Below are 13,004 nucleotides of genomic sequence, written 5' to 3'. Positions count from 1 at the left end.
ACTGTGTATGAACCAGAAAGCAGGCCCTCAGCAGACATTGAGCCTTCTGGCACTTTGATCTTAGACTTCCCAGGCTCTAGAACTGTGAAATAAATTTTTGCCAATTAGATACCCTGTGTGTTGTATTGTTATATATAGTAGCCTGAGGCCAGGGCAAGTTTGAGGCCAGCCTCAGCAACTTAGGGAGACCACATCAATTTTTTTTTAAAAATGTAAGTACTGGCAATGTAGCTCAGTGGTAGAGCATTTGCCTAGTATGCAGTAGCTCCTGGTTCAATCCTGAGTGAAAAACACATAAAGTAATAACATACGAATTTATGAATACAATTTGGATATTAGGTAACTTATTTACAGATTCATGATGAAAGCCTGAACTAAATTCCCAACCCTCTGACCTCTATAGTGAACACAAGTCACCAGGTACCCAAGCTCAGACCACTAGAGAGGCTTGCTGGGGGTGCAGGGAAGCGGGAGGATTTTAGGGTCCCTGGCACCATTAGTCAAAACTTCTGAACAGAGGGGTATCCAAGGTCAACTTGATTCCAATACACCATTGGTATTAAAATGTGTTTGGGGAAGGCAGGAAATTCATTCTGAAGTAGAACAGAAAACTCAAAATCATCAACAAAACAACTTGAGATTTATCAGGAAACACTTCACATGGCCAAGGACAGCATCATTCAAGGTTTCTGCTGATTGCTGGGGGAGGGGACATGATTATACTTTTGAACAAAGAAACTAAAAAACAAAATGCAAGCCTACCTTGGGGAACAGAAAGCAATTATTTCAGGGGAAAGATTCCTGTTATAAGGACAATGACACAAGGCAGGGTGAGAAAACAGGGCAGAAACAATACCAAACTACTGACAGCAGCATAAGAAAGATCAGAAAACCACATCATTAGGAACAGCTAGCAGACCTCATACCCTACCATATTGCTGTACCGTTACAAGTGCTTTGGCCACAGTAGCAGAAGACCCACGAGGCAGGTTTTTCTAAGATAATCTTTCTAACAAGTCTGGTTAGTCTTGCTGGTGTGGTTAAACAACTCAGAATGTCAGGGTTTGCACCTCAGTGACCCAAAGCCTCCTCCCCACGGACATAAGATGATAACAGCATGACCACAACCAAATGGCAGGTACCAGGAGAATGGAGTTGGAAATGGAAATGGGACCAGGCAACCAACCCTCTGCCACAGCAAGAAAACAGCAGCCTAAACTTTTCAGAAAGTAGAAAGCCTGGCAAAATGGCTGGGTGCCGAGTCCACTGAGATGGTTTCTAACTCCCTGGCTGTTGCACAGGCTGATAAGTTTCCATATCACATCAGCATGTGGGTGAAGAGGGACAAGATCTTATGTCAAATATGTTTCCTTTTTATTTCCCAAGAAACTACCTACAGAACTCCCTCTCTCTGACACATTGTGAGTAGTGAGAAAGCATTCTTTTGAATTGCTACAAAACACAATCATGTTCAAGACACATTTATTGTACAATCTATTTGCAAAAGAACAATGTATAAATGTAATACAGAATGAAAGAAACAGATGTCAGGCATACATGTTTACATCACAAGTGCAGGCAAAACATGTCAAGAAGATTCTTTAAATACTTGTACTTGTATCACTTAAACAAAATCTGTGTCCAAGACTAATTTATTATCTCAGGAAGAAGTTTCAAAAAGCTTAACCCTATGATTAAAACTAAGAGTTTCTTAATAAATTATAATTTTATCTTCTTTGAAAATCTCCAAGTTACTGGAGGCCATGTAAGCCAGATCACTACCGATTTTTAAAAGATTCAAAGGCTTTTAAACTGGGAAGTCAGAATTGCTGAGGACAATTGTTGGAACGTATAGTCAGCTTTCAATAATGTTGACATACATGGGAAAAAATCCATACACCTAACTCTCTTCAGTAGTCAGTTAACTGCAGAATCTTCCAAAACTGGAGACAGGTATTCTTCCTCAGACCAGGGCCCTAACATGTCCCAGGATACAGGCTTCATTCAACAATCCTGGGCAGAGGAGCTGATCCTGTGAAAGGCAGCGAAAGACATGCTGCCATATTTCTGCATCTTTCCTTCCAAGTGAAGAAAGACTTTTTGTGCCCAATACTTTGTCCAACAGCTTTTGTGCATTATCAGCTCTTCCCTCAGATCACTGTCCTTCTGTCTGTGAATTGTGATGTCCAAACTGAAATAAAACAAATGTTCAACACAGAAATTATTCAAATGTAGAAAAAGAATGGCAAGAAAAACACCAGATGACCCCAATGTTTAATTCACTCGATGGTAAATAGTGACTTCAGGGTAGGCCACATCAGGCACTATTCTCAGTGCAGAAGTGTGCAAAGACACTCTCAACCATGGAGAATGCGTTAGCTTTGTGATACTATAATGAAACATCTAAGGCAATTAACTTAAGCCCCATTGCTTTGGGCCCCTGCAAGGGCAGCACATCATACAGGAGTGTATAGTGGAGCCAAACTGTTCACCTCATGAGCTGGGAAGAAGAAAAAGACATAAAGGGGCCAGAGTCCCACAATTCCCTTTAAAGGCATGCCCCCAGTGACCCAAGGACTTCCCAGTAGGCTCACAGCACCTCCCAAGAGGACCACCCTATAGAACATGCTTTAATACATGAACCTTTGGGGGACACTGACATATTCAAACCATAGCAGAATGAGATCCCAGTCAACTAAAATTTAAGTCCCTTTCTCGAGCCTGAAACTAGGTGTTATAAAATATACAAAAGGATGTTTTTGATTCTTCCACTAAAAGGCTCAGAGTTGATTGGAAAGAAAATACTAAGGGACACTGAACAAAGAGCAAACAGTATATGACAACTCAGTAATACTTTACTGAACACTGCCACTGGGAACACACTGCCAGTGTGTCTCATTTAAATTGATTTCTTAGATAACTGAGACTTTTCAAACATCTAGAATTTTAATATACTAAACTCTAATCTGTTCTGCTTAGATGTAAGATTATGGGGAGTGAAAGTTCATTTTCCTCATATGTAAAACAAGCAATATTTACATTATTTTTTTCTTTTAGAGTATTCCTATAAGGATCAAACAAGAGTTTAAAAAAAAAAAAAAAAATAGCTCTCCCTCAGTATCCATAGAGGATTTGTTCCAGGACCCCCAGGAGTACCAAAATCCACAGATGTACAGGTCCCTCATATAAAATGACATAACTTGCATATAAACCTAAACACATCCGTCTGTATAAACTAAATCATCCCTAGATTACTTGTAATGCCAATACAGTATAAACACTCTGTAAATAGTAGTTGTCCTATATTGTTAAAGAAATAATGACAAGAAAAACTTCTATAGGCTTCTACTGATATAGGGTTTTTGTTATTGTTTTCAAAATTTTTCTACATGGCTGGTTGAATCCATGAATTCAAAACCTATAAATGGCCTTTATCTTGCAAATTATAAATTGCTATATAAATGTTTAGTATTTGACACATTTGCATTTTAGTAAACTATATACTTTTCTTCTTAAATAGTCTTACAGTCTGCAGCATGAACTGAAAAAGAACATCATTTTCTGAGTCAATGTGCTCAGCATATGACGACTGGACACACACAGTGGACTGAAAGCCTGCACACCGTGGACTATGAGGAGGGCCGTTATGCTGAGTGCCCCGTGTGCACTGCAGTTTCCCAGTCTCTGCTGCTGCAGGTCACTCAGCAGTGATACCTACCTGACTTCAACACTGTGCCTCTTCCACGCTCCTCTCATTTCTAAGGCTTCTTCTATGTACTACCTCAACTAAATTCTGTGATGTGAACACCACCCAAAAAGCATGTGACTTTTTCAGCATCCAATAAGTGTTGTTATGAAAGATAACTGTAATCCCATTTGCTTTGTTAAAAGTAGAGATAACATTCCATGCAACTAAATAATCCAGTCTTTATATTTGACTGCATCAAATATTGGAGTGGTGCCTTTGAAATGGTAAGGTTGAATATACTGCATGGTTCTTCCCTGGTCCTCTCAGCTTCAGACCCCCACTTCATGCTGCAGACTGTAACATTAAGTTAGCGCCTATGTAGGATAAACAATTATAAACTTAGGCACATATCTTTTCCAAACCAAGTGTTTTATTTTGTAAGCTAAAGAACAATAAACAATGCCAACAATTTATAGTCCATCCTGCATAATTACTTCAAGAGAACTTAAATATGAAGCTACATCACAAACAGCATACTTGAGAAAAACTTAGACGTTAAAATTTTATACTGTTATAGCTCACCCTTGAAGCTTCTGGACTAGAAAATGGAGAAGACTCCCAAGATCTATTACATGGAGAAGAATCACAAGATCTATTTTCTTTGTCAAAGGAGTCATCTTCTTGGGATGCAAATTTCTGCTTAAGTGCATGTGATATTAAGGACACGGGATCCCAATGTGAACTTCGTCTTTTCCTCTTATGAATGGGTCTACCACCAGGTGACCTGTTTTTAAAAAATGTGTAAATTAAAACTTTAATATTTGGAATTTGGAGGGCACAGTGAACAAGAAAAACAAGAAACCATATGGGCTAGGGTTCTACCACAACTTGCTAAAAACTGGGACTCCTGAAATATCACTGTGCTGAAAACCTTTATTTTTAATTTTCTAATTTTCCGATAAGTAGGAAAATTTAAATAAATATTTAAGACCTTTTAAAAGGACTAGAGTTCATAAGAAGAAAACCATTAGGCTGACTGTTCATTTGTCTGATCATTCATATATGATCTTCCCTGAATGCCTACTGTTTCTTCGTGCTACTTAGATTAGCACACAACTTAAACTTTATTATTTCTGCAATTTTCCATTTAATATTTTCAGACCACAATTACCATGGGTAACTGAAACCATAAATAAATGACTTGGTTAACTGGAAAACACAACAGTGGATAAGAGGAAGACTAAGTGGAGAAGGAAAGAGACGGGTAGGGATAGGAAGGGTGGGAAGAGAAGGGAAGGGAAGGGAGGGGAGGAGAGGTCAGGAGAGGGGAGAACAGGGGAAGGGAAGGAGAAAGGAAGAAAGAAAGAAAGAAGAAATAGTCAAAAAAGAATTAAAGGGGCTGAGGCTGTAGCTCAGTGGTGAAGTGCTTGCCTCGCATGTGTGAGGCACTAGGTTCAATCCTCAGCATCACATAAAAATAAGTAAAGATACTGTGTGTTCATCTATAACTAAATAAATATTTTTTAAAAATGAGTATCTCTGGGAGGAGCATTCAGGGTGATGAGGAATAAGAAGAAAGACATATGTCAACTTTCATAAACAATTTTTTTAAAAACATCATTGACAAAAGTCTAGTTCTTTTCCCAAATTATGACAACATACCGTTCAATAGCACGGAGCTTGACCTTATTCATATCCTTTAGAACATCCAACATGTTTGGAACTTCTTTATTTCTCTGGCTTTTTGAATGATGACTATAATTGGTCTTAGCACCGGGGTGCTGCTTTTTCATTTCAGCTATTGGATTATCTGAGTCACAAATATTAGTAGATCCTGGTTGTATGGGAGGAAAACTTGAAAGCTGAGGAGAAGAAAAATGAGGAGGAAGCGGTGGTGGTGAAGGAGGAGAAAGCATTGCACTTGGAAACTGATCTGGTTCTACACTCAGTTCAGCGGTTGCCCGTGATGGCATTCTTCCCACACCAGGGGGCTCATCATTCAAGTCAAAGGAGCCTAAAAGCAAAGTAGTCTGTTGAAAAAACATTCAAAATTCTAACATATAAGAGTAATGAGAACCAAAACAAAACAACTCTGTAATGATGCTAAAACAGTGATATGATAGCCCAGAAGAATTAATCCCGTCTGTTTAGTAGCTTCTGTAAAGTCAAGCCAAATTGTGAATTCACTTGTAATTCAACTAGAAATTCTCCATGTAGGCAGGCCCTAAAGAATGTATTTTCAAGAGAAAATGTTTTTCCATAATTCACATACAATTTGAACTTCATTCTGACATTTGAGAAATAAACATTATTTTTTAGGTACAGATTATTTAGCTTTTTCACAACAGATTTGCTTCTGAAGAACTGTGAGTAAACACGAATTACTTGACAAAAAAGTTGTGTATTTATTTATTTTATGAGTTTATATAACTATTATATACTATGTGCTTTATTTATGTATAAATTATTATAAACACATGCTATACACATCTTGATGCTATATAAATTATGCTTATATACTATATATGCATATACATTATTCAATTTTTTAGCAGCTTTATTTACATATAGCCCTTTATGACCAAATCTGTTGTGGAAAGTTCTTAGTACCTATGTTGCTTTAAATTTTGTGTTTAAAGCAAGTTATAGCTCTAAAAATTTAGAAAAGGATCATCTGAAAAATATTGTTCACCTGAACTTGGTGGAAGTGTAGTAACATTAAGTAAAAACTATAATGAGGCCACAAGCCTATTTGCCTCTTTCAAACCAATGGATTCTTTCTTTTAATCTCCAATGTTCTGAAAGCTAGGAAAGCTTCTTAAAAGGGAAGAATTTTTTAATAAAAAAAAAAATGCAATCATCAGTAGCAATAGCTAGATCTATTCTGAATAAACATCAGATATAATAAATCTATATACTCAAATTTTGTTATCATACATTTAATACTGTTCACAGTTCTTATTAAGAATTGTACTAACTCAATACCAATAATTATCATCTAGCTGAAACAAAAGTCCAACATATTACTCACCAGATTTTTTTCTATTTCTTAGTTCCTGCATTTCCACAATTGCTGCAATCTGAGAGCGAAGAAAAGTAAGCTCATCTTCAAGGGCAGCTATTTTTTTAATTGCAGCTTCATTTACAGGCAGATCATTTTTCACTGGTTTGTTCTGTCTTTGAGCTGATAACAGTGGATGCAAAATTGGTTGTAAAGGATGGGAAAATTCATTTTTTTCCTTTTCTTCATTTTTCCATGTACTATTTCTGTGGGTAGAAGGAAAAAGCAAAGGATGGAAGGGAGATTTTCAATCTAAAGAAAATAAAATCTCTCATGAAAGCAAGACAATAAAGCAGGGCTGGGGGTATAGCTCCATGTTAGAGCCCTTGCCTAGGATGCACAAAGGCCCTGGGTTTGATCCCCAGCACTGAAAAGACAACACCACAAAATCAGAGCAACATTTTCCCCTGTGATCGTCTCTTGACTCACTAAGGACAAGCACAATTTTTTGTGCTTTGTAAGTATTGTATTCTCAATATGAAAAACAGAATACAGCCTCTAATAGATGGCCAATATGTGACTGGTAATGAAAGTTAACCTTTCTTTTAGATTGTACAATAAAAATAATTATCTTGTAATTGCTTAACCTATTAACTTTAAACACAGTGTAGGTTAATTTTCCTAGAAATTCTGCAGAGGAGCTGAAGGGCCTTCCATTCAGGATTATGTTAGAGGTAAGGGAGCTAGTTTATGGTCTTCAAACTTTTTGAAAATTGACAACCCAGTTTGACACATAATAAATTCAGCCAGAATCTTTTAATAACTGACACTCATTGTACTTATAGCCTATATCTGAATATTCTAATACATAAGTTAGTTCTCTTACCTAAGAGACTAACATTCAATTTTAAAATACAGTCCTCTCTCAGTGTGTGTGGGTAACTGGTTCCAGGACACATGTAGATATTAAAATTCAAGAATGCTCAAGTACCTTACATAAAGAAGTACAATAATTGCACTTAACCTATGTATATCCTCTTGCATACTTTAAATCTTCTCTAGATTACTTAAAATACCTAATACAACACTTACACATCACTTCATTCTTGTGGACTTGGCATAGTATTTGAAGCACAGCAAATTCAAGATTATGCTGGGGATGTGGTTTAGTGGTAAAGCACCCCTGGATTCAAGCCCTGGACTTCAAACTTTTTGAAAATTAACAAGCCAATTTGACACATAATAAATTCAGCCAGAATCTTTTAGTAACTGACACTCATTATACTTATAGCCTGTATCTGAATATACTAATACATAAGTTAGTTCTCCCTAAGAGAAAAAGAAAAACTATTAAAAAAAAGAGAGAAAGAGAGACCACCCACATAAGGAGGGATTAGTAAAACACAGCACAGGACAGAGCCAGACAGAACAAAAAAGTTCAATCAACTTGAGCAAACTTTTAACACATGCAAGAATTCAGGTTATAGATTATGTCATACTTCCAAAATAAGCATATAAATTACCGAAATCTGAGATAACTGGCTTCTTCATCATTTGCCACACATAAAACATCAGCAAAAGATGGAACCATAGATCCACAATTATCAGATTCTACAGAGTTCAAGTGCGGGATCAACTAAAGCAAAAAAATTAAAAAGTCAGAGCTTTGCAGGGAGTCAGAGAAGGCACATGTCCCATATCCCATGGCATTAAATAAATTAACAACCCCAAAGAGAGAAAAGGAACAAAGTTCTTCAGTAGAAGCACATGCACCTGTTAGCAAGAAAAAATACTGGGGTCAATGCTATTCTGTAACCTAGTCACTCTTATCTGTCATACAATGTAAAATAAAATATGCTCTGCAGTCTTTCTTGCAACTGCCAGTTTTCTTTCTTCTTCTTCTTTTTTTTAAATCTAATTACTTAAAAGAAACAGTAACCACAAAAGCAAATGCAAAATGACTTATATCCAGAGGTAAATTAAAGGTTCCTGGCTTACAGAAAACATTTCCTTTTGTTGTTCTACCCTAAATACTTAGGAGTACCTACAATTATTTTATACACTGGACTTAAATCATGGTAACTGACTTACCTCAAAAGCAGGTCTTCTACAAGGTTCTAAAGGAAGCATTTTCCCAATAATACGAACAATACTCCGAGTTGATCCATAGTCTTTATTTTCCCAAGTCAGCAAAACCTATTTAAACATGAATTATTACCTAAAATGTACACTAATTAAAATGTACATGTCTAAATATATATTTTATTTTTATATATATATATACACACACACACACACACACACACACACACACACACTCTCAAAGTATCTTCTTCATGAGGCTGGGTGTGTTATTTTAGTGGTAGAGAGCTTGCCAAGCAAGCACAAGGCCTTGAGTTTGATCCCCAGCATGGGGGTAAGTGTCTTCTTCAAAGAATTGAACTTTACTAATATTTGTCAGTAGGGCAAGGTGAGGAGAATGAGCTAGGTGTGGTGGCACACACCTGCAACTCCAGCCACTTGGGAGGCGGAGCAGGAGGATCATAAGTTCAAGGCCAGCCTCAACAATTAACAAAACCATGTTATAAAACTGAAAAATTTTTAAAAAGCCTAGGGACGAACCTCAGTCATAGAGCACTTGCCTAGCATGCATGAGACCCTAGCTTCAACCACCAGTACAGATTTAAAAAAAAAAAAAAGATGAAAGTAAGCACATATAAACTTCATGACATGTTGTACTATGTCACCCAAAGTTATCTCTAATCTCTGAAATCCCCTGTATGACCACTTCTATTCCTTGCACATGACCTTGCCTCTGCTCTGAGTAAGCCAGATTTCAACATGATATCTCAACTTGATTTCCCTTGTGAAGTTATACAAGCTGCATCCATATTAAAGATTCTGCAGACTAACCTTTATTGTGGAGACAGGGAATGAGGCATGATATCTTGGGCTATCTTTAGTCCCTTTTAATAGCCATTTCCTGTCAACCTCTGTATCTGACCTAATACCCTAACTTCTAGATAAAACTCTGAGAATGTATTACTAAGCTTGACACAGCTCTAGCCTCCATCAACCCTAAAGCTGAGAATGTGATAACATCTAAATCCCATGGAAGAGATCTGCCCACCTAAGTGTTGACTTACAGCTTTCTTTTGTTCTGTAACTATAAAAGCTCATGAAACCTCTTCCATGGTGTAACATCATTTCAGGTAATCTGAATTCATGTTCCCAGGCTATAGATACTCACATTTGGCTCAAAATAAACTTTTTTCTTATTTCCTTTAAAACAGAATTGTTATTTTACATTAACACTCTCCATTCAAAATCTCTCTCCACCATCTCTCACTTTTATTCTATTCCTTAAGTTTAGACTGTTTCTCTTCTTCCTGAGGCTTATTTATTCAGATTCCCTGTCCAATTACCTTCTCCAAGACATTGTTCAATCACCCTCTCTCATTTGTACTTAGTGCAAATATGCTAAAAGTTGCCTCTAACTTTGAAAAGAAAAGTAAATTCTAATCCTGCTGCCCCTTCAAATTGATGAAATCTCTCAATTTCTTCTCACAAGCAAACTATTCAAAAGAAGGCTGTTGAAGACACTTCTTCATATTCTTCAAACTACTCCACCCAATTAAATCCTATCTCCTCCTACAAAAATTCTTAAAGGCACCAATAACCCAATAATGATAAGTAAATCTTCAACTGCTATCTAATCCTCCCTGTCTTCAGTCTGTCACTGAGATTTCAATGTTTCAAAAACATCTAATAACATCTTCCATTATGTCATCAAAATCCATGGCTTCAGATATCAAAACAATGCAGCTAACTCCCAAATCCAAATCTCTCTTTTTTCCTAGCTTCTAGAACCAACTAAACAATTGTCTATGGGATATTTCTGTTTATATATTCCAACAACACCTCTAGCTCACCTTATCTCAAATCACTTTCTCATATCCTGCTACTAAGTTGTCTACTTATAATAATGGTGCCATCATTCTTCAATTTAGTTTTGTTTAAAATCTTAGCATTATCCTTACTACTCTTCTAATTCACTCCACCAAATAGCAATGATGTGCCCATTTGTAAGCCACTATGCTATTTGGTCTTTCTTATAGTCAATCTCATACTATAGTTATATTTGTTTCTTATTGCCCATAAACATAATGAATACAAGAACCATGTAAAATTTGAGTGTAACTTAAGTAACTTTGAGTGTAACTTAAGCCTCTAAATTATCTGCAGAACCAAGAACACTTTTCAATGTTGATGTTCAACAAGTAGACAAAATTGGACTTGCTTATAATTCCCAAGTCTAAGTCATCCTCTCACCCTCAGATTTATTCTGAATTGCTGAGCTTCAATTTTGCCATTGTACACCCAAACATCAAACTGCTCACAAATTACTTTATCTATGCAATAAATATAATTCTGTAAAGGTCATGTCTTCATTGTGCCTTCATCTTCTTTTCACATTTGACCCAGGAAGTAAAAAGGTTCTCAATAATCTTATCCACCCTTTTCTAATTCAAACTATCAAAACTATACTGTACTAACTAACCTGTGTTCCACCTAAAGAGAATTAACAATTTTGCCTTAAATGTTTACATACAAATTATTTTAAAAATAAGACAGAATAACAAAGACAGCAGAATCATTCAAATGTATTAGGACATTACCTGGTCTATGGGAACACCAAAATATGCCAGCATCTCTCTTAAGATATTCAGTATGAGAGACATTGAAGAAAATTCAAGGAAACATTATCAGTTTCCTGGTACCTTTGGGAAAAATTGTAGAAAGTATTACTCTTGACAAATAATTGCCACATAAACTACATTAAATAGCTTAGAAGGGACCTTTCATTACACCACCAACTAATTTCTCCTGGCCAGCATCATTCTTGCAATGCTGGGGACTGAATCCAGGGGCTCTACCATTGAGCTACATTCCCAGCCTTTTTGGGGTTTTTTATTTTTGCTGTTGAGACAGGGTCTGCTAAGTTGCCCACGCTGGTCTCAAACTTGTGATCTTCCTGCTTCAGCCTCCCAAGTTCTGGCCAGCATCAAGGAGAGAAAAAAATATTGTTGGAGGTGGGGGAAGTATAAACAAAACTTAAGTTACACTCAAATTTTATAAGATGCCTGATTCTATAAAAGAGAAGTAGCAGGGAAAGGTTTTAAGTCAGTTTGCGATAGGGAAGCTCAGTCCATCCTTAATGCTCTCTGCAGTGGCTCAGAAGAGGGATGAGTTTAGGTGACCTTGAAAGAGGGCAGGGACCTGTCTCATCGCTCTTAAAAAAAAAAATAATAATAATAATAGAAGACTGGTATCTCGTCTCACAAATTTAGCTGAGTATCCCACCCCTCTGCGCTCATTTTAAATATTAGGAGAATGAACGCGCGGTAGTCCTCCACTACTAAGTAACAGGCTGTGTGTTACCAGGGCCCGTTAGTGTCGCTTACTGCCTCAGGGGCTCTTCCAACCCAGCAAGGTAGCCTTGCTCACCTTCCTCAGAAACTGAGCTTCCGACGAGGAAAATACCAAGCGGAGGGCGTTAAGGAAGATGGTTTCCGAATCTTCAAGCAAGGAATTCCAGAACGCGCCGGCCCTGGTCCAGAAGCGCCCAGACCCGGATCCCGCGTGGCCCGCGCACCACCAGTTGCAGACGCCAGGCAGAAAAAGGCTACGAGCAAAGGGCCTGAGCCGACCGGGGTCGGTCCCGGACCTCCGCGATCAGCCGGGACAAACTCCGCAGGAGGCGCACCCAGACCTCTAGCACCCAGGAAGCCAGTGGCGCCTACTTAGGTCTGGCTCGCCACTTCCGCGTCCGTGAACGAAAATCAAATACAGCGGGCCGTGACCTATCCCCGATCCCATTGGACAAGGATGAAGATCGCTTGCTTCTGATTGGCAGGTACATGACGTCAAGCTTGCGACAATTCATTCAGGCCACCAATAGAAAGCCGGCGGGCGGGCAGGTCGCGCCCGGAGAGTGACGCACGCGCAGAATGTACGTACTTTTGTGTTTCCCCCGCGATCTCAAATATTGTGTGGTTAGAGCCAGTGCTACCCAGGTACGACCAGCCACTGAGAACGACTCGCCATCCGGACTTTGTGCCTCACCCAGTTCTTCGCTGGGAATGTGTCACCCTCTACACCCGAGTCCGCCTGTCACAGAGGGTCGCGGCTTATTGGTCGTTCAGCCAACCAACATCTGTTGAGACAGTGTGAGCTAAGCACTGTTCTCAGTGTTGGCAGCTTTGTGGTATTTAAGATTCCTTGGTTCACGAAAGACTCCTTATTCCAGACTAT

The 13,004-nt window shown here is 38.1% G+C and overlaps 1 protein-coding gene across 2 annotated transcripts; it reads right to left on the bottom strand.

Moving 5' to 3' along the window:
* Window positions 1-1,465: 1,465 nt before the first annotated feature.
* On the bottom strand, window positions 1,466-12,616 carry Mtfr2 (mitochondrial fission regulator 2). Of its 2 annotated transcripts, XM_027938496.3 has the most exons (8): window positions 12,198-12,616; window positions 11,369-11,470; window positions 8,781-8,885; window positions 8,213-8,325; window positions 6,720-6,955; window positions 5,351-5,702; window positions 4,271-4,472; window positions 1,466-2,191 (listed from the first exon to the last, which is right to left on the bottom strand). In XM_027938496.3, exons 2-8 carry the CDS (start codon window positions 11,429-11,431, stop codon window positions 2,156-2,158), a joined length of 1,107 nt encoding a protein of 368 aa, XP_027794297.1. In that variant the 5' UTR covers window positions 11,432-11,470; window positions 12,198-12,616; the 3' UTR covers window positions 1,466-2,155. The 2 variants fall into 2 exon arrangements, with proteins under 2 accessions (XP_027794297.1, XP_071469103.1); XM_071613002.1 differs by lacking the exon at window positions 12,198-12,616 and having other exon boundaries at window positions 11,369-12,121.
* Window positions 12,617-13,004: the final 388 nt, after the last annotated feature.

Source organism: Marmota flaviventris, chromosome 6, assembly GCF_047511675.1.
Source record: "Marmota flaviventris isolate mMarFla1 chromosome 6, mMarFla1.hap1, whole genome shotgun sequence".
NCBI lineage: Eukaryota > Metazoa > Chordata > Mammalia > Rodentia > Sciuridae > Marmota > Marmota flaviventris.
This window is presented reverse-complemented; position numbering and strand designations above follow the sequence as displayed.

Coding starts and splice junctions, on each gene's coding strand:
- Mtfr2 (XM_027938496.3), bottom strand. CDS start 11,431: ATGTCTCTCATACTGAATATCTTAAGAGAGATGCTGGCATATTTTGGT. Junction 5,703..6,719: donor AAGAAATAGAAAAAAATCTG/GTGAGTAATATG, acceptor CTTTGCTTTTAG/GCTCCTTTGACTTGAATGAT. Junction 2,192..4,270: donor CTAGTCCAGAAGCTTCAAGG/GTGAGCTATAAC, acceptor GTTTTATTTCAG/TTTGGACATCACAATTCACA.